At 37.4% G+C, this 22,944-nt stretch overlaps 1 protein-coding gene across 6 annotated transcripts in view; it reads right to left on the reverse strand.

Annotated features, from left to right (window-relative positions):
- POU2F1 (POU class 2 homeobox 1) overlaps window positions 1-22,944 on the reverse strand; it is a 208,078-nt gene that overhangs the window by 80,078 nt on the left and 105,056 nt on the right. For 3 of the 6 annotated variants that reach the window (XM_024250012.3, XM_054526023.2, XM_054526041.2), the window contains exon 2: window positions 14,293-14,358. In XM_024250012.3, the coding sequence (XP_024105780.1) occupies window positions 14,293-14,358 (66 nt within the window). Of the gene's footprint in view, window positions 1-5,189; window positions 5,424-8,554; window positions 8,674-14,292; window positions 14,359-17,516; window positions 17,790-22,944 lie in introns of those variants that run through there. The other 3 variants (XM_054526030.2, XM_054526053.2, XM_054526062.2) reach the window with 3 other exon arrangements.

The raw sequence follows: 22,944 nt of genomic DNA on the forward strand, positions 1-22,944 counted from the left end.
TAATCAAAATTCGTGACACAGAATATCTACAGCAGGGGTCCCCAACCCCTGGGTTGACGACCGGTGCCAGTCTGTGGCCTGCTAGGAACAGGCCGCATAGCAGGAGGTGAGCGGTGGGCAAGACAGCGTTATTGCCTGAGCGCTGCCTCCCGTCAGATCAGTGGTGGCACTAGATTCTCACAGGCGCGTGAACCGTAATGTGAACCGTGTATGCGAGGGATCTAGGTGGTGCATTCCTTATGAGAATCTAACTAATGACTAATGATGTGAGGTGAAAAACAGTTTCATCCCCCCAAACCATCCCCTACTCGTTGTCTGTGGAAAAACTGTCTTCCATGAAACCAGTCACTGGGGCCAAAAAGGTTGGGGACTGCTGATCTATAGAATGGATGGGGATTACTTATCTGCTGAAAATCTCCACAGTGATTGTACTTGATTGTAATGATTGGACTGTATATTCTTTACTTCCTAAGTAATAACAGTATGTGTATTTTTAAAATTACTTTTATACATCACCTTAGAGATGAATGCATTATCAGTGATGCATGACAAGATTTCTATAGGTGGCTGTTTGCTAAATTGTCAAGTCTATGTGGATGAAAGACTCAGTTAAAACAGATTTTCATTAACATTATTCTTTTTTTTAAAAAAAAAATCCAGGGTCTCACTCTGTCACCCAGGCTGGAGTGCAGTGGCGCAATCATGGTTCACTGCAGCCTTGACCTCCTAGACTCAAGCGAGCCTCCTCCCTTAGCCTCCCAAGTAGCTGGGACCAAAGGCATGTGCCACCATGCCCAATTATTTTTTATAAGTTTTTGTTTGTTTGTTTGTTTGTTTGTTTTGTAGACATGGGGGTCTCACTATGTTGCCCAGGCTAGTCTTGAACTTCTGGGCTCAAGGAATCCTCGTGCCTTGGTGTCCCAAAGTGTTGGGATTACAGGTGTGAGCCACTGTTCCAGGCTCTTAACTTTATTCTTAATTGTAGAAAAATAAGTGTCTTATGACTTACCAGCTGTTGAGACTTTTTTTTCAAATAACTTAAACATTGAACATAAATGAAATATATTTGAAGACCAAGAAAACCAGAAAGACAGACCTTATTTTAATATCCTAAAATCTTATTAATATTTTTGTTGGTGGAGAAAATGACCAAACATTGACCTTGCTCCATCTCTGTTCTGCCTCTCAACCTAGTCAGAAGCTCCCTTGCTCATCTTTCCCTGTAAGATGTGAGCCAGTTAAACGGTAACAGCTTCCTGCCTTCTCAGAAACACAATGAATGCTCCTTACCTTCTGAGTTTATCTGATGTCAGCGTTCCTAGCTTGGATTATGACACTTTGCTACAAATCCTGCTGATACTGTTTATTTTAATCCTAGACTTCTTTATTACATTCTATTCCCAGTTTCGTTTTCCCTGTATCACAAGGAAATCCCTAATTGACTGTTCCTAATCCTCTCTAGACTGCTTTCTTATATTCCCTTCTACCTAAAAACTTACTATCTGAATCTGTCTTTACCTCCTTCATTCTCCCATTTCTCACCTAAAAAACAACAAAAAAAGGAATCTTCTACTTTAGGCTACTTCAGTCACCACGTGCTCTGAAACCCAACACCTCCCCTCTCCTCAAAATTGGATCCCTGACTCATCTGTTCCTTCTTATTTATTTTACTTTAAGTTCTGGGATACATAGAACATGCAGGCTTGTTACATAAGTACACGTGTACCACGGTGGTTTGCTACACCTATTGACCTGTCCTGTAAGTTCCCTCCCCTCACCCTCACCCCTGGTGTGTGATGTTCCCCTCCCTGTGTCCATGTGTTCCCACTGTTCAACTCCCACTTATGAGTGAGAAAATGTGGTGTTTCGTTTTCTGTTCCTGTGTTAGTCTGCTGAGGATGATGGCTTCCAGCTTCATCAATGTGCCTGCAAAGGACATGATCTCATTCCTTTTTATGGCTGCATCATCTGTTCTTTCTTTACCACTCCCCTCCTACACTGGCTCTTTTCCCTTAGCATCTAAACATATTCAAATTGCTTCACTAGGAGGCCCTTCTAACCTCCCCTCCCATTCTTTCCTTCTCTATCATCCTCCCCTTCCTCCTAATAGATAGCTAACACTGATGGTGAATGGACCGAGCCACATACCTACTTGCTTTCCGTGTATACAACAAGACTATGAGATGGATTATTATTTATCTCCATCTTACAGCTAAGAAAAACTCTAACATGAAAAAAGTAACTTGCCTAAAGTAACACAACTAGCAAGTGAAAGGAGCAAGATATAAATCCATGTGGTTTGATTTCAGGGTCTGAGCTCTTAACCACTATGATACATAGCCCCATATAGACAGCTTCCATGAAGAGTTGCTTACATTTATCATTCCCTTTACACAACCATTCACTTTCTTAACCACAGCAATTTCTTTCCAAACCACTTAACTAAAATCTTTAAAAGGCCCACAGTAACTAATTGTCAAATTCAAGGGTCACATTTTAAGGCTCCTATGGCAGGACTTGACCACACTGAATGCTAACTCCATGAGCTCACTGGTCTGATTCACATCTGATCTCCATGGTTGTTATTTCTTAGTCTACTTAAGCACTGTCCAATAGACCTTTCTGTGATAATGGAAATGTTCTATTATATGTACTGGCCAATATGGTAGCCACTAACTACACGTGGCTACTGAACACTAGAAATGTGGTTAGTATGATTGAGGAATTGAATTTTTAATTTAATTTAATTTAATTTAAATTTAAAGAGCCACATGCAGTCAGTGTCCATCCTATTTCGACAACAAAGGCATGGGCTCCTCTTCCTCTGCCAGCCCTTTCAACACCGTAGAAGAGCTCCGTCCTTGGTCCTCTTGGCTGATTCCACTCTCCTCCCAGTAGCATCTCCCTGTTAAAGACTCTTACACCTCTCCTCAGGAACCTATCTCTATCTTCAATTGCCCACATCTTCACCTGCAAGCACCACAAGGCACCCCAAGTACAACATTTTCAGTACTGAAATGTTTCATCATCTCATTGTCAAGTCTACTCCCCAACAGTACAGTTCCTACTCAGAGAATGGTACCACATCTCTCCCAGCCCCGAGGCAAATACAAGTATTCATTTTAAATTACTCCCTTTCCTTCCTTCTTCCAAAAAAAAAAAAAAAAAAAAAAAAAAATTGACCCCTAGCTTCTATTGCCACTGCTCTAGGCCAGGATGCTATATAATGGATCTAATTGAAAGAATAATGGAATCTAGTTTTCGGCTTCAAGCAAGAATGTAAAGCATAACATGGCTGGAAAATTCTTTTATACCAAAAATTCTTTAATATCTGTTAGGAAAAAAATGAAAAAAGTAACATGAAATAAAACTAAGCTGCTCTCTAAGGGAGAAGGGAGAAAATTATAGACAATCTCTAATAATCCGTGCCGAAAGCAGCATTTTAGAAACAAATTCTCTCTGTAATGTTCTGAATTTCTATTAGTAATGAACAAAAATGTATACTACCTTTAAAATTCTAAATTTGTTACTGGGTTATCTCATGGCAAAAAGATCAATTGCTCATTCAGTCATTTAACAAAAGTATAATCTTAATTCAGATGTCACTTCCTATTCGCACAGCTTCAGTAATTATAGCGCCCTTCTTCCCCTTGACCCCCACCCCTGACCTAAAGTTTTAAAATCCCCATATGCACCAGTGGGCAAAGCCAGGGCAAGTTTCTCAATATGTACTGATCAGAATCTTGTAGAAGCCATATTCTGTAACTGACATCTATCAAATCAAACACTAGAGGGAGGTCGATCTTTCTTACAGGTGTTTGGTATTTGCTTCTAAACCACCAAGATCCTTCACTGAGCTCCTCAGGCTCTCTGGAAATGCTTCAGCCACTTTCAATGACTCACTAATTAAAAATTAGCTATAAAGGTACTCCAAAAAAAATTAGTATTTCTACTCTCAGGCTTATAAGAGCAGCTTGGCTAGTGCAGAATGTAGTCTACACAATAAAATATGTAATAAATTTTAAAATAATAATAAAAGCAGTAAGAATATTAAAAATGGCCTCTGGATAAATGTAAGTTCAAAAGAAAAATAATCCTTAAGTGTCTGAAATTTGCAAATACTCCATTCTGGTTTAACAAGAACTATATTGAGGCCTATTTTGAGGCTTCTCTGCAAAACGCTGGTATTTTATCTGGAAATTATTTCCAAAACTAGTGCTGGTTCAAGGCATCAAGTTGTTAAATTACTATGAAGAATAGCAAGTCTATTCACTGGTACCCTGGTCTTTCAGGACTCTTTCTCTTCATCTTGGAGAAAATGATATCTGATCACGCTCTTTTATGAATATAATGTCCTAATACCAGCCATAGCACTAGTAAATCCCAAAGAATTAATAACATCACTGGTTACTAGGAACTTTGGATGACAATATTTTTGGAATACTAGCCCATAAATAGTATTCCAAAAATACTATTGTATTTATGTATATCAGGTTACATTAACAAATTTCTTTTGACTTTTCATTTGCCTGAAATATAGTGATATTATCCTGGGGAAAAATCATTTTGATATGAACAGGAGACAGGGAAATACTGGGTAGAAGAGGGTGGTTCCCCAGCAAAGGCCCCACCCTCAAACCTGGAAACCCGTGGTCCTAAATGGGAACAGGTATTTCTGTTTTCGCACCCAAAAGTTGCCTTTTGGCCTGCCATACCCCGCTATCATGGCTCCATATAACCCCCAGACCCCAGGCTCCAGAAGACATGAACAGTAGAGCAGAAGAATGGCAGAATGGTGTGGCAGAGAGAAGAGAAGGAATGTCTGAATGTTGAGAGGAATTCGACTGGGAGTGGTCAAAGAGGAGATCAGCTGCTGGATAGCCAAACTCCAGGGGAAGATCATCTTCCCATTCCACTCCCTTTCCAGCTCCCCATCCATCCCGCTAAGAGCCACCTCCACCACTCAACAAAACCCCTGAATTCATCCTTCAAGTCCATGTGTGACCTGATTCTTCCTGGACACTGCACAAGGACTTGGGTACCAAGAGGATCACTGAGCTAACACTTAAGCCGTCTGTGGATGGCAAGGCTAAAAGAGTGCACTGAAACATGTGCCCACTTGGGCTTCGGGAGTTGCAGACACCCACCCCTAGACACTACCATGTGGCCAGAGCCCAGAAAGTGCTTACCCCAACTCCTGCACCTGCCAGTCTGTGCGCTTCCCTTCCGCTAAGAGGTTTGAGCGTGTGGCAGCCAAACATACGAGCCACTCCCTGTCGCATGTCCTGCAAGGGGGGTCAGGGAACTCTCTCCTTTCAATTCAAATGAAAAAAGCAAGTGAAAAAGGACAGGATAGGGAAGCCTTGGATCTATCTATCATAATTCAGATGAAAAAAGACAGTTAATTGACGGTAAATTCATTACAACAGATGAATCAGCTGCTTTAAAAGAAAACAATTTTTCACATTATAAAACAAATATCAGAAAATCTTATTAAATATATTAACATTTATATTAAAATATAATATTTAAATATCCTTTTTACCTTCATTATAAAAAATAATTATAATAAGCCAATGGTAAGTTTTCAAAGATAATAATAAGCAAAAGGTAATGGTAATGGCTGCAATGAAGTCTGAAGAACCGGAATACTGTCTAATTCTGTGAATGACTAAAAGATAAAAGATCTAGAAATCAGATGACATAATGGAAATCTTCTGAAGGAATCAGAGACATTTAGGACAGATTTCTTCCCCCATCTCAGCTTTCACTGTTTCTTCATGCTGAACATATATTGCCTAGCATCATCATGATTTAAACCCTACCCAGCCTGTAAGATACAGTTTCAGTTCCACCTTCTCCAAAGCCTTCTCTGATCCTCCCAGCTAGAAACACTTTTCCCCTACATTGAATTCTCATGGGTTCACATATAATTCTCATGAATCGTCTCGATTTCTGTCATATTATATTTTCATATATGTTTTCTCTATAAGATAAATTTATTGAAAACAAAATCAGTCTTTTATTCAACTTCACTGATGTTACTTAGTACTGTATCTTGCCCATTGGAGACAAAAAGAAACAACAGGGCAGGCAGGCATGGTGGCTCACGCCTATAATCCCAGCAGGAGGCCAAGGCAGGTGGATCGCTTGATGCCAGGAGTTCCAGATCAGCCTGGGCAACATAGTGAAACCCAGTCTCTATTAAAAATACAAAAATTAGCTGGGCGTGGGGGTGCACACCTGTAATCCCAGCTACTTGGGAGGCTGAGGCAAGAGAACTGCATGAATGCAGGAGGTGGAGGTTGCAGTGAGCTGAGATCGTGCCACTACACTCCAGCCTGGGCGACAGAGTAAGACTCTTTCTCCAAAAAAAAAAACAAGAAAAGAAAAAAGAAACAACATAGCTCAAAGTGTAAAAGAATGGTTCTGGGCTGGGTGCAGTTGCTCACACCTCTAATCCCAGCACTTTGGGAAGCCAAGGTGGGTGGATCACCTGAGGTCAGGAGTTCAAGACCAGCCTGACCAACACGAAGAAACCCTGTCTCTACTGAAAATACAAAATTAGTCAGGCGTGGTGGTGCACGCCTATAATCCCAGCTACTTGGGAGGCTGAGGCAGGAGAATTGCTTGACCTCAGGAGGTGGAAGTTGCAGTGAGCCAGGATCGCGCCATTGCACTCCAGCCTGGGCAACAACAGTGAAACTCCATCTTAAAAAAAGAATGGTTCTGCTCCCCTTTATAGCTATCTGTGTGACCTTCATCAAGTGACTAAACATCTCCGAGCCTCAACTTCCTTATTTATAAAAAGAGACCCTTATTTATAAAAAGAGAAAAATAATGTTTCATGAGGTTTTTATAAGGATTAAATGAGATAATCTATGTAAAATGTTTAAATCATCCAGTAAATACTTAATCAATGCTAGTCACTATCATCATATTCTAGTACAAATGATTATAACAAATCGTTTTATAATAAATTACTACTTTATAGTAAATTAATTTGTAATAAATTGTCAAATGAATGGAAAAGAGTTAAAATGTGACAATGACTTCCAGAAGAGCTTTAATTTCTTAAAAGATGATAAACTCCTAAGGACAAAATTCAAAAGAATGTAGAAAACAGAGTTGTAATACCAGAGAACAGGTAACATTAGAAAGTACTGCGTTCTGTGTCAGTGCATGCACCTAGGCACAGGGCAGATAACCATCTGTCAGGAGTACTGATGAAAGAGGTCTGCCCTTTGAGTTAAAAGTGAGCAAAACTTAAATGTTTGTCCAATATTCCTTTTTCCCTCAATATTTCTTTACATCAAAATAGTTGATTTAGTTTTTTCCTACCAAACCTTGTAAAACTTCAAACAACTTCTTTACTTTTCCAACTATCATCTAAAATAGAGTTGATCAGGTTTAATTTAGGAGAAAATCTTGTGGGAAAGCAGAACAACAGCCCATCAAAGATGGGCCTAATAATCATCCTAATTCCTGGAAGCTGTGAATTTGTTACCTTACATGGCAAAAGGTATTTTGCAAATCCAATGAAGTTCAGGATAGTAAGTGTCCTTTAAAGAAAAGACGGGGACAGGAGAGTTAGAGAAGGAAATATGATGATGGAAGAAGGGTTGAGGGGAGGAGGGGGACAGGAAAGGGAGAGAGGGAAACAGATTTGATGATGCTATACATCTGGCTTTGAAGATGGAGGAAGGGGCCATAAGCCAAGGAGTGCAGGTGGTCTCTAGAAGCTGGAAAAGAGAAGGAAATGGACTTTCCATAGTACCTCCAGAAGAAATAAAGCACTTACAACACTCTGATTTTAGGACTCTGACCTCCCAAACTGTAAGATAATAAGTTTGTGTTCTGTTTTACCCAGCAATTCTACTCCTAGGTATATATCTCAAAGAATTGAAAAACGGAACTCAAACAGATACTTGTACACCAAAGTTCATTGCAACATTATTCATAATAGCCAAACAGTAAAAACAATCCAGCTCTCCATTAACAGATGAATGCATAAACAAAATGTAGTATATACATACAATGGAATATCTTATAAAAAATAAAGTTCTGATACATGCTACAACATGGAATAACCTTGAGAATATAGAATAGACTTTATCAAAGGTGGAGGAGAGGGATGAATGGGGAAATACCATCTTTCCAAAGGGAAGCATCCTTGTGCAAACAACTATGTTATAAAAAATATTACCACTCCCTTCTATCTCTTTCTTTTTTGGTGACAGGATATTATTTTGGCAAAATAATCCAATGTTCCATTTTCTTCATTCCTGAGTTTGGACTGCTGATCTAGGCTACAGAAAGGTCATACAGTTGAACCCTGAACAACAGAGTCAAGGGTGTCGACCCCACAAACAGTTGAAAATTGCATGTAACATCTGACTCCCACAAAACTCAAATACTAATAGCCTACTGTTGACCAGAAGCGTTGCTGATAACATAAACAGTTGACTAAAACATATTTGTATATGTATTATATACTGTATTCTTACAGTAAAGTAAGCTAAAGAAAATCCTAAGTGAGAGAAAATATATTTACTATTCATTAAGTGGATGTGGATCATCACAAAGATCTTCATCCTTGTCTTCATGCTGAGTAGGCTGAGGAGGAGGAACAGGAGGGGTCTTGCTGACTCAGAAATGGCAGAAGACAAAAAGCTGGAAGGGGAGGCAGAAGAGGCAGGCACACTTGGTGTAACTTTATGGAAATACACTGTAATTTCTGACTTTTTTGCTTTTTCATTTGTCTAAAAATGTTTCTATATGCTACCAATCCTTCTTCCACCATGTGCTTTAGTTTCAGTGCCCATATCATAAAAGCGTCCATGCTGTAAAAGAAGGCAAAAAGCAGTCTTTAATAGGATATAGATAGGGCTGTCCTGATCATAAACCCGATTGCATCTGCACAAAACAGTACTGTTAGCCTATTCCTTCCTGCCTTAAATCTTGGTGTGCTTTCATATCTTTCCTTACTAATAAATGTCCTTTGTGGCATTTTTTCCCTCTCAGAATAGGGCGCTTTTGTCTGCATTAAAAACCTGTTCAGGCAGATATCCTTTCTCTTCAGTGATTTTCCTTCTTTTGTCTTATCTTTTTTTTTTTTTTTTTTTTTTTTTTTTGCAGGGGGTGGGGTGGGGGTAGAGATGGGGTCCAGCTATGGTACGGTTACAGGTGTGAGCCACCACAGACGGCCTTCATTGATTTTCTCCATGGCATCTGAGAACTTGAGGTCTGCTGCCTTTTGGTTGACAGAAGCTGCTTCTCCCATTATCCTGACATTTTTAAAGCCAAACATCTTTCTAAAATTATCAAACCATCCTTTGCTGGCATTAAATTCTCCAGCTTTAGATTCTTCACCTGCCATTTAAGTTGTCGTATAACAACTGTGCTTCCTCTCAAATCACATTAGAGTCCAAAGGTATGTCTTTCTTATAGCAATCCTGCACCCACATAAAAGCTGCATTTTCTTTTTTCTTTCTTTTTTTGAGACAAGGTCTCACTGTCACCCAGGCTGGAGTGCAGTGGCGTGATCTCAGCTCACTGTAGCCTCAACTGCCCAAGCTCAGGCAATTCTTCCACCTCTTTCCCCAAGCAGCTGGGACTACAGGTATGCACCACTACACCTAGCTTTTTTTTTTTTTTTTTTTTTGAGATGGAGTTTCGCTCTTGTTGCCCAGGCTGGAGTGCAATGGCCCAATCTCAGCTCACTGTAACCTCCACCTCCTGGGGTCAAGCAATTCTCCTGCCTCAGCCTCCAGAGTAGCTGGGATTACAGCTATACCATGCCTGGCTAATTTTTTTGTATTTTTAGTAGAGATAGGGTTTCACCATGTTGGTCAGGCTGGTCTCAAACTCCCGACCTCAGGTGATCCACCCACCTTGGCCTCCCAAAGTGCTGGGATTACAAGCATGAGCCACAGCGCCCGGCTTAGTTTCTTATATTTTTAGTAGAGACAGGGTTTCACCATGTTGCCCATGCTGGTCTCGAACTCCTGGGCTCAAGCAATTTGCCCACCTCAACCTCCCAAAGTGCTGGGATTACAGGCATGAGCCACTGCAACAGGCCGGTATTTTCAATGAAATAAAAAGGTATTTAGCAAAAAGTTCAAGCTTTTCATGTCTGCTGGTGTAGCTGCAGTGAAGGCTTCATGAATTTCCTTTCCTTTTTTTTAAATAATGGTCCTTACACTTAATTTATTTATCTTGAAATGGACGGCAACTATAACGGCAGACCTCAATCTATAGTACACATCAAGCAATTCAAATTTTTCCTGTAACGTCATGACTTGCCTCTGCTTTGGGGAACACTTCCAGCACCACCAGTGGTACTTTGTATAGGTCTTATGGCATTATTTAAGGTTTAGGTTATTGCACTAAACAGGATGCAAAATACTCAAGGACATAGATCACTTTTTACTGCAACATACAATTTACTGGATGAACTGTTCACTGTGACATGATTAGGGTCACATGGCATTTTAAATGGATACTCACAATACTTGAGATCATTGCAATAGCAACAAGAGGTGGCTACAAAATTATTACAGTAAGTAATGCAGTTAATTTTATCCAATTACGATTTAATACTGTATTGTTTACATTTGTTTCTATTTATCTAGACTGAATGGTGCCATGTATGTGATCAAGTGTTTGTGTGCATAAGTTTTGATACATTTTAAGGTTTTGTAATTTTAATACATTTGTGATATTTCATGGTAATAAATGATAAAACAGTATCTACATATATTTTATGCATTCATTACATACCTTTTAATTTTTTTCAATATTTCTAAATATTTCTCAATATTTCACAGTTCATTTGTGAGTTTTTCCAAATTGTTGCAAATCTCAAAAAAATTCCAACATATAAATTCCAACATGGCATATAAGTGGAGCCATGCAGCTCAAATCCATGTTATTCAAGGATCAGCTGTATAACTAGGTTGGCTGGATAAGCTAACACATTTATTTTCTTTGAGACTGACCCTCAACAGGCTTATCAATCCTTTTTATAAATCTACTTAACCTTACAAGAGTATTTTAACAATTATGACATAAAGTATATATAATAAAGTGGCTAGCCACACACCTACAGTAAGAATTCAAAGAACAGTAGCTGCTGTCATTATTAGTACTATTATCCCTGCCTTCCTCTCAGATGACCACCTCAACTACTTTAATGAGAAAAATGAAGCAATCTGATGTGAATTATTGCTCAGTTTTGCTTCTCCCTTCCATTTCAATTTTCTCTGTTACTGTGTAATATTTGCTTCTTCTCCCCAGTTTTAGAGACATGGGGTAGTCTTTTTTCATGTTCAGAGTCAACCCTTCATTCTGCACTTCTGATCCTAGACCTTCACCCCTACCTTGGTTCAATTAATTGTATTTCTTTCTCCACTCTCTTCCTCCCTGATGGGTCCTTCCACCTGACCTATAAACATACACAAACTTCCTCAAAGAAACACCTAATTAACACCACTATGGCACTTTTCTGTACCTCCTCTTGAATTATTTACCATAATCTATCCGGAATCAGTTATTTATCTGTCTTATCTCTTAATGAATTGTTAACTCCTTAAAGACTAAGGGTTATTTCATCTATTTGCATTGTACATCCTAATAACACTGATTATAGTACTTTACACATAGAACGGGCACTTACTGAATACATTTTTTAAAAACCTAAACAATAAGTTTTCTGCAAACATAAAAGGACTATTTGACAAAAAGTGCATCATTTGATTTTGCTTCTCAAATCAATGACAGAAGAAAGGCATAGAATTAACGTATCAACACAATCTTAAAATAATTTTACAATATCATTCTCCTTAAAGTGTCACAAATCAAAATTATTACAATTGTAAACATTTCAGGAAAAAACGATCTACACAAACGTATTCTGAATCCAGAAATTGTGAGGCTTCAGTTTTACTATAATGCTAAGGGTTCTTCCCTTTAAACATTTTACTTGCTTTCATAAACTACCAAAAAAAGAATAATTAACTAACAACTCAAGAGTCTGAAGGCTCATTTGTTATATGCTTAAATAAAAATCAATTTGTAAGCATACAATTATCTTATAAACTATAATTTTATATCTAATACATCAAGCATGGTAAGTAAATATGCAAAGTCTATGATAGGAACCAGTCTGCCACACATTCTATATTAAAACGAGGCAAGAAATTCACAAGACGGTTACAACAAGTGCTCCAGTCAGAACTTACCTTATACGGGTCTGGACATACACAATGTGTTGCTTAAATTTTCAGTTTTATTTTATTGCACTTCACGGGGACACTTACATGTGGGCTGCGAATCCTAAACCTGCCTTTATTTCCTGGCTGGTTTTGTGCCTCAATTTCCTATAATTTGAAATAATGGTATCTAACTTGTCAAAATAATTTAACTTGAAATCAGGTAATGCACACAGAGTTCAAGACCAGCCGGCCAACATGGTGAAACCCCGTCTCTAATAAAAATATAAAAAATTAGCTGGGCATGGTGGCTGGCACCTGCAATCCCAGCTACTCGGGAGGCTGAGGCAGGAGAATCGCTTGAACCCAGGAGGCAGAGGTTGCAGTGAGCCGAGATCACACCACTGCACTCCAGCCTGGGAAACAAGAGCGAAATTCCATCTCAAAAAAAAAAAAAAAAAAAAAAAAGTGTTGTAGTTGCTCAATAAATGGTAATTGCTGAAACTGCTATTACAGTAGTAGCATTAAAGTAGATACAGGGATTTCCATGTAGTCTGATGTAATGGCTATTTTCAGTGTTTTCCAATCATTTGCTTATCTTCCCTTAGGGAAAAAAAAAGTATGTTTCTTCTTTGAAGCTGCTCTTTAGGCACAGGTGTCCTGCCCACTGCCCCGCCCTCTAGTCTCTTAAGGGGATCAGCTGCCCTATTTCTCTCTGCAAACATTTCCCACACCTAAGCTAGGTGGCTGAAGCACTGGCACTGGCATAGGAACCAGTGCTGAACAAGAAAGAAAGATGGAGTCCAAACAGGGGACAGAGAAATAACAAAAAGGAGACTGTGGCCGACAATTCAGACAGAATACAATGCTGCCCTTTCCCTTCTCAAGAGATACTACAGAGGTCTACTTGGCTAGCCTCAGTAAGAGTACTATGAAGTGTGTTAAATACAACAGGGGTGAACATGGAAGCCCCACAGCTCAGTTTCACATAAAGAGGTATGTACAGTTTAGAGATTAACATAAGCATCTTCAGGTATAGGAGAGTTTACAGCAAAAGACATATAGGCAGGAAAACTGCTATATTAGTCCAACTCAGCCATTTACCACAAATTAAGAGTGACTCTCATTCTTACCATTGCCCATAGTTAAGCATTTTTAAAATGATAAGTCAAAAGGGATCCCTCTCTGCAAGTGAAAAACCTAGTTTTTAGAAGCAAGTACTTTCTGTTCATCCTTGCCTATAACTGTCTTATTTGGTTTCATATTTTGATTTATGCCTTTACCAGAAACCAGGGAAGTCCCTGTACCATCTGGCAGATGATAAAGATACATAGTCTTACATCCTCTAAGCAATATACAGACTCAAGAGTATGAGCCGTGGAGACAAACCATCCTTTACAGATTTACCTTTCTCTCATGGGGCCTCAGTATTCTCATTTATATGATAATTTTCTCTTGATAAAAGGTTTAATGAAGTACAATTTTTTTAAATTACCAAATGAAAGAATGTATTAGAAATGGGTATGTGTTTATAACTACTTACTATCATAACTTTCAATATAATTTATATCAAAGGTAGGGCAGATAAAATTTACTATTTTGATTAACATCTGTAAGAAAAATAACATTTTACTGAATGGTTACTGTGTAGCTGGCATTTTGCTTAACATGACACATATATTATCCCCTTTAATACAATAACCTGAAATATATTATCCTCATTTTGTAATCGAATAAATTAAGTCTCAAAAAGACTGGGGAAATTGCCTAAAGTCACATAGCTAGTAAGTGGTAAACCCATATTTCATACCCAAAACTATCTGACCCAAAGAACAGTTTTCCTAACTTCTGCATGGTTTGTCTGATAGACAGAAGCAAAACAACGAAGCTGCCTGCAGAAGAAAGTTAAGTAATCTTAAACAAACATAATCCCTCCCAGTTCCTAAAGGACTGAATCATATTTGACAACTCAATACTCAAATTGGTCTGTATTTGCCAAATACAAGTCCTAGTTACATGGAAATTTTCTTCTTTGTGCTCTACTAGAGTTAATTAAAAAGCTAGATCAGAAAACTCTTACCTGTGTTGCCATCTCCACTCTCCATAGATGGTTTACTGGTTTCTGACGGATTGTTCATTCTTGAGTCTGCAATAAATCAGAGGCGAATAAGGTTTTTAAAAAACTGGGGATGGAGATGGGATTGAGGAGGCAAAACTGTGGCAGAAAAAAGGGTTAACTAATGTTATAGTCATATAGTTTAAGAAGACCCAGTGTATACATGTCTGGCTAAAATACTAGAAATTGTAATAAAAGGTCATCTGGAAGAAATTCAAAATTCCCCAGACCCTGAAGGGATTCACAAATAAACTGTCTTTTTAAAGAATTTTAAGATTCTTTAAAGAAAGTCAGCAGAACTGTAACCTGAAAAAAATTAGAAAGTCTGATATGTAAAAGGAATAAATGCTTTTAACATGAAGTAAAACTGGAAAGGGGGGAAGCACCTCACAAAATAAAATGTTATTCCCAAACAAAGTATCTTTTTCTATATGCAATGATATTCATTCATTACAACCAAAACAACCCACTGGTAATCTTGATAATAGATGGGACAGTAACTCAACCTATGAACTAAAAGAAAACACATCTAAGATAAATTATCTCCAAATTTACTCCCCTCCCCAACCAAACTAAACAAGTCAAAGTGAGAACATATTAAATTCATACCTCAACTATAAAGCAGCACAAGAAGTTGTACCATAAGGCATAACAGATATAGCTAATAATTTCAAAACTGCATTACAACCACACCCACTTAAAGTAATACTACCTCAATATCCTAAATGAAACTGCTAATTTGAGTTTATCATTTCTGAGTTATCTATTTAATGAAGGTTTATTTCCACAGTAAAATGTTTTCATCAAGCAATATTAGGTATCCCAGAAAATACATTAAGAGAAGAGACAAGAACTCTGCTTTTCTTCTAACTCTTCGAAAGGGTAAGAAACGGAATATACATAAATATATCTCGTATTCTACTACTGTAAACTCAAAACTTAGAATATTTATAATCAAACAAGTTTACTGTCAAATAAGTTCTGCCTTTACCTACATTAACTTATTTAGTGGTTAAATAAGTTAAGAACCATTTAACTTTAGTTATTAACAGAGAACAAATGTTTAAACTATACTGTGTTTTTGACCAAAGAGCACATTTTGTCATCTGCTTAAACATCTAACTAGAAAATCAAAACAATCACTAGATAGAATTCTCAACCATGTTCTTTACAGTCGAATTATCCCCATGCATAACAGATGAGAAAAAAAATCAGGAGTCTTTCTTTTATAAGTTTCATTTCCAACAAGAAGATGTGTAATAGCTTTTCTAATACAGTAAGTTTCTGTAACTGATGCTTGTCTTATGGGCTTAGGCAGTTCTGTCATAACTTTGGTTTGGTCTTCTGATGTTCAAAGGGTTAAAATTCATATGTTTGTGGTCATAAATGAGGGCAGTTCTACAACTTCCTTCTTCTCACTGTCCAGAGAAATTTAAATATCATCTGAAAGCATACTAAGGTTTGAAAGGAACAGGTGTACAACTTAGTGAAAAATCAGCTTTCTGAATGACAACCAAAATCTCATGAAAGTCAACAGAGATCACAACAAATGTAATAGAATATACCATTAGCATACATACTGCTCCATGCTTCCTTTAAATGAATTTTAAAGGAAAGTGGAAAAAATGATCAATCAGTTAACATTCATAAAAAGAGTAACAGTTTTCTCACATATGTAGGCACCGCAGAAATAAGCATAATTCTTAACAAGTCATGCGCCTGACTTTGTACAATTCATATTCTAATTTTCCCATCTACAAAGACTATGTCACAGGTATTTTAAGTGAATCTTCTCAGATTCTTCTACTGAACTGTCAAGAGCTTCAAAAGCATTTAACAAAATTATCTCACACAAAAAAATAAAACATTACTTCACATACACACAAAAATAAAATTGCACAATGGGAAGACTGTTTAAATAATATTTACTATTAACTGAAAGTAAGAGCTGTAATTTATAATTCTAAAATGATGTGTTAAAAATATTCCAAAAAGGTATTTTTCTTTCCTTTTTTTGAATTGCCAACTAAATAAATGACAAAGAGTAAATACAAGATTGAATTCCTGATATAAATTTGTTGTTTCTGTCATTCACCCTTTACATAGTGGCTTTTACTGTGCTGGGCAGATACTGTTACCCTGGGTTTAGGCCATGCCTTCTGCACAAGAATTCAAACACTTTCAGAAGTATCATTTTACTTTATCTTTGGCAACTATGAAGGTGACAGGAGCAGCTTCAATTTTCAAGTGCAGAAAATGACAAAATAGGAAAAAAGTCATTTGCAAAAGTTTTAAATGTAAGATATCCAAGTCCTGGAGTTCATATAATTTAATTTTCCAGGTGACTAGAGTAACTAAAAAAAGTCTCAATAATGCTGCATATAAACAGACAGAACTCCACACAAAATATGACTACCATTAGCCACCATATATCTAAAAATCAAAGTGCCTTGATTTATCTGAAATCTTCATCACCAAAGATGGTTTTAACAAATTTAAGCTGGACATCTTCCACTCCAAAAAGCTTGCTGTTCTATAGAGAAAACTCTAAAAAGGTTTTCCAACATTTAAAGTTGTGGTTATCTAGAGTATATAGTTGATTTTAAAAAAATTAAAAAGAGGACTAATCCTAGCAAAAATTTGAAAAGTTAATAGTTTCTAAAATCTGGAAATCGATCAACAGATCTATTGCAGCAACCAGTACAATTACCCTCTTTATTAACATTTATAAAAACTATTCTGCATTGTGACTCAACCTTATTTTTCACTGAACATTTTGGTTTTTGTATAAGACGTTCTCATTAGGTATGAAAAACATTTGTATTAATATGTATATATTATCTATGTACAGTTATGCCTTGTTTCAGATTTAAGATGTTTTTATAACTACATGAAATGTTCTCAATAGGAATTTCCAAAAACCAAAAATATTTATTCAAGCTGAACTCTAATTCACTGTATTTACTAACGATACCCTCTGAATCAGAAGAGCTAGTCACAGGGAGGGACCTACTGCAAATTCAAGTAAGCTTGTGCTTTGCAAATGCTTTCCTCCTTCCCTGCTCAGTCCAACTCTCCCCCTCCCCCAACACAGGCTGCATATGCGATTAAGCATTTATGCATAGTCAACCCGACACACTCTATTTCCATATTAAAGCTTCTAAGAAAAGAACTGTGCTGGTACCCACCTAGAACATAGTCACTGCAGTCCAGCATTGCTGTGAAATCTTCTAGAGGAGCAGAGTCCAAACAAGGAAGAAACAGGTAGCAGTTTGGGGTGGGGAAAGAAGGTACTACTATTTCTAACAAATCTACAGTATGTTCTTAAGAGAAAAGAGGGGGGTTACGTAGGGTGGAAAGTGGATTAAGGGGAAAAGCAAAATACAACTTCTGTTACACCATAGCAATCTTCAACTGAATAAGGAAACTTCAGTTGCTCAGAGGAGTTTTAGTCTCTCCTACCAGCTAGGACTGACATTGTCAAGGCAACTGAAGCATGAAAAAGTTCCTCTTTTTGTAATAAAATAGAAACAAAGATTGCAGCTGGCAGTTTCCATAATGAAGCTTAATCAGTATGCGCGTGATTAGGGCCTTATGCAAATCTCTCCTCGTTAGCACAGCAGCCAGCACTTTGAAGTCCATGAACAATTCATTTACAGAATATACTGAAAGCACTCCCTGCATAATTTAAATCGTTGCATAAATATTTATCAGGCTATTTGCATATTAATTGGCAGTGCATGAAGGGAAAAATTATCTCCTGAGTGCCAGCATAATAATTAGGAGAATAAAATGAGACTTCTTCCAATGGCCTGGCTTCTTGGACCTAACTGGAGATAGTACCAAGGGAGAAGGGAGGTACAGGAGACAAAGTTCTGTTAAAATGCCACTGAAACGACACGTACAAATTAGAAACAACCCTACAGACTTAAGCACCTTTAATCTTATTCCTGCTGGCAACAATGACTTCAGTAATAAGAGGATTTGCAAAAAGCTTTCTACACAATCCAAATAATCCCAAGGAAACAATTAGCAAGGTAGAAGCAGAACACAAGGCTGTCAAGATGGTGCTAGTCTATTGATAGGGAATTTTCCAATTCTTAACACACTTCCGTCAAGAGAAAGTCCCACTTTAAGACGAGGCAATAGTAAACCCAGAAGCAACGCAAGGTGTATAAAGTATCTTAAAGAGTATAGAAATTCATTATCTACAAATCTGTTTATACTACCAAATTAACAGAATAGATTAGTTGAATGCTACATATTATGCAGTATCCTTCCCCCATGAAAATAAATCTCAAGTAGAAAGAAGACAGTTTGTTACTTAGAATCTCTATTGTCAAAGGGTGGGCCATGTAAATTGTGGAATTACTTGGTATTCCCAAGTATATTTCACTTAATGAACATACATACATATATATAATCCTTACTAAACTGTATGTTTATTCATTTTAAAGTACATTTACAAGGTAAGTCGTCAACCCAAAATTTTTCAGGCATTACAATGACAACAGCCTAATCATCACAGACAATTCAGGAGAAGATTTACAAAACCTCCATGGAGTAATAAGCATTATTACCCCTTTCTTTCCTTAAATATTATTAAAGTAAGGAAACAGAGGCACCGAGAACTAAAACACTTTATCCAATGTCACACTAGTAATTCAGAATCAGGATTTAAAACTAGAATTTTCTGATATCAGAATCTGTGCTCTTGGCCATTCCTATGCATTATGGATGAGTTAAACACGTAGGGAATTGCTGAGAGGTGGTAAAGCAGCAGACTGAATGGTTTGTTTTCAGTGTAGTGAAGAAACCAGTAAATGGCAGCAAAGACATTGTGTTTAAAAGTCAGGTGTGTACAGATACACAGAAGAGTGCACTAGATTTGAGGAGAGTTCTCAAAGGTGTCATCCCATTAATAACTTTTTATTTAGAACTAGTCTTCAAGAATATCAAATGCCTGACTTCTAAAATATGTACGCACCTTTTCCCAACATTATGGTTGAAATTAAACTCAACATGCATATGAGGAAATGAAAGACAGATTTTAATAAGGGGCCTTTAAAAAGATTCCCTTGCAAGTCAGCAGAGGACCAAAAACCTTAAACTTTTGGATTAGCGCTCTGCATTACTAGTTTTTCTGTTTTACTGAATCACAAAATGCTTATGAGGAGAGACTTTGGGGGAGAAACTTAACACAGCCATTTAGTACCTGTAATACCTGTTTAAGTTTCTTCCTTCTTCGAGCCTTAATTTTATCATCTATAAAATGATGATATCCCTTTCATGAGGTTATTGTGAGATAAATGTTTTCATGCTTCTCAGACAAGAGTGTGGACTGGAGGAATGTGATGCAGTTGTGCCAGGGCAGACATCAAGTCACTGGATAAACATGTCCATCTTTTGAAAGCATCAATCTTATTTAATATTTCACACCACTTTGTATTAAAATAAGAATACATTATAGAAGAGAACACAAATTTCAAATGAGTTTTTAAGGTAGAATATGTTGGATTATACAAATTCTTCTTGGTGAGAAAAGATGAAAAGCAATGGTGAATGTGACTAGATTACAGTAGATATCAATAAATGTTTATTTCCCTCCTCTTCCGCCTTTACGAAATTTAAAATTTATTGTTTGCATTTATTATGGAATATTTCTGCAACTTACCATCTGCCCTTTTCTACTTTATGTAATAACATCTCTAAACTACCTTTCTACTGCCAGTGCAGTCTTTCATATATTAGCTAAGGATGACTTGGAGCCAGACAATCATTGCTGACAAAGGAGTGTGTCTGTACCCAACAGGAGCAGCACCTTTCTAGTGAAACAGCCTCCCCCTCAGGCTAAGAGAATCCCACAAGACCTGTAGCAGGGAGGCTATAGTTTACCAGCCCACACAGGCTACTATCTAGAGTGGGACCCCCTTCCCCTCTACTACTGCACAGCTCACCCAGAAAAAAAAGCTCACTTTGCTACAGTGGGAAGGAAAGGCAAGAAAAGTCCCTTTCTGCCACCCTTGACCTAGGTACCCTACTAATTTTAGAGCGGAAGTTTAAACACCAGGAGTTTGTCCAAACCTCTACAGATGGATTGGGAGAGGGATTGTCACCATCTCTTGCCTGTACTCCCCAACCATGGCACATTTATGTCCAAAAGAAGAAGGTAACAGCTTTTCCCACAAAGTTCAAATGTCCATTTCACTTGGTCATCTGTCTGAAATAATAGCAAAGAATCAATTAGACTAAAACTTAACCTAGAAAGAACACCCTTTGTACAAAGGAAAACCATTTTTGAGAGGTTTGTGGGATTGTCAGTCATTCACACTTGAGCATGAATTAATCCAATCCCACTGCTTTCATTTAACACCTAGTTTAGGAGTTGATTAGTGAGGCAATGGTTGTTTCTACTAGAGAAGAGGCCGATAAATAATAAAATAACTGATGTTTAGAGGACCTGGATTGGGGGTGGGGTAGTGTGGGCAAAGGGTTCATAGAAGATAGTAATAATAGGAAATAGTAGTAACATATGGAAGTATAAAAAGGAGCTGAAAGGGCAAATTCAAACTCACGTATTTCACAATTATGCCTAAAATGTGGCCTTTTTTTTTTTTTCTAAAAGAGGGGACAAACGCTCTTCCAGGACCCAGAATTCATGGTTAACACTACTAGTTTTTTTTTTTTTTTTTTTTTGAGATGGAGTTTCGCTCTTTTGCCCATGCTGGAGTGCAGTGGCGCAATCTCAGCTTGCTGCAACCTCTGCCTTCTGGTTTCAAGCAATTCCCCTGCCTCAGCCTCCTGAGTAGCTGGGATTACAGGCGCCTGCCACCAAGTCAGGCTAATTTTTGTATTTTTAGTAGAGACGGGTTTCACCACGTTGGCCAGGCTGGTCTCGAACTCCTGACCTTGTGATTCGCCCACGTTGGCCTCCCAAAGTGCTGGGATTACAGGAGTGAGCCACCATGCCCAGCCAACACTACTAGTATTAAAATATTTTTATACTCATGATCTTATGGGCCAGTGTAGGTATCATTAGAAATGAAATTGAGGGCAATGACAACTAAATCACAAACTAGTGTTTTAAAACACACCTTTTATGTGAGAGTGAACTGAGATCGGCCTATACTCTACCTTACTAAATCATTAACATCCAGCCTGGTCATGTTCTATATGAATAGCCATTTGTCCCCTCTATTCTGTACTGACCGTATAACTAGTTGAACAAGCAGAAATGTCTGACTCAACTGTTACCTGTTACCTCCTTTCTATATCATGGGGGGTGTCTGCATCTTTTAGCGCCACTGGTTTCACCCCAGGCAATCTCAACAGTACACCAATATCCTTTCCAACCTTCATCTCTTTTCCAATCTACCAATAATTTAGTGTCCTATTAACTTACTTACAGAAAACACTTAATGATATTTCAATTCTCAGTAATAAAAATACTTAGTGCCTCAAGCATTATCAATAATTATTTACAAATAATTTACAAAAAACTCATCACACACATACAGCCTAAAATAATTTTACTAATGCCCACCAAATATTAAACAACATTCCAGGACTTGAAAATTTGAGACTCAGAATCAAGTGATAGGTATTGGCAATGCCACCATTCTTGTCAACTACATCACAGACTATGTAAATGATACCCTCTAAGGTTGCATTATGGGGCTCTCAGTGTCCCCTCCCCCCACAAAAAAAACTTTTAGAATAACTTAATGGAATTTCTATCATTTACTAAAAATCTAGATGGGCAGATACCACGAAAGAAATGTACTTTATCAACGTGGCTATTAAGCACTGCCAAATAACAAGCAATCTGAAGAATAATCTTACTTCACAAAAAGTAAACTGAGGCCTAGTTAATGACCCTTAGGGTCACATAGCTACTAAACAGACAGCCAAGGTATAGTGGTGGTTGGGGACTCAGGCACAATATGGAGGGCATGAGAGGAAGACAAGTAAAATAAAATATGTAAAAATTCTTATCCCATGAGACTGAGATCAGTAGTTGGTTGGCTGAACAAAATGGTCAACCTAAATATCATAAACACATGTACATAATGATTGTATTTTAACCCAAAGCATATAAATACGCATTCATTCACCAATTTTTTTGGGCCAAAGCCTTTTCTTTTAGAGTTTGGATAAAAAACTCAAAAGATTTTTAAGTTTTTCACTGAAAGTCACATTTTACATTGTACATATATGTATAGACTAAATACTAAAAACTCAAGAAAAGTTCCATAGAACAATGCTTCTTTCCAGGTATAAATGTATTGCGATGTGTTCTAAAATATTTCTTTAAAAAAATTGTTGACTTCAACCTATTAAATTGACTTCATGTCTCATAGATTAAAAAACACTGCTTTAAAACTGGGGCAAGAATTATATGACATATGAGGCAATCTGAGTCCACAATCCTTTTCTTTCTATTTTTTTAGAATAATTTATCCCTACTATTTTATAGCTCTCTTGCACACATCTAATTCAGTATTTTTTAGCAATTGCCCTTTATCAAATCTTTCCAAAGCATTTAACTTAATTTTCACAGAAACATCATCTTTCTTTTTCTATTCTTTTCCTTGGTTTATATAGTTATTTAAATTG

The sequence above is a fragment of the Pongo abelii genome, chromosome 1 (assembly GCF_028885655.2).
Source record: "Pongo abelii isolate AG06213 chromosome 1, NHGRI_mPonAbe1-v2.0_pri, whole genome shotgun sequence".
NCBI lineage: Eukaryota > Metazoa > Chordata > Mammalia > Primates > Hominidae > Pongo > Pongo abelii.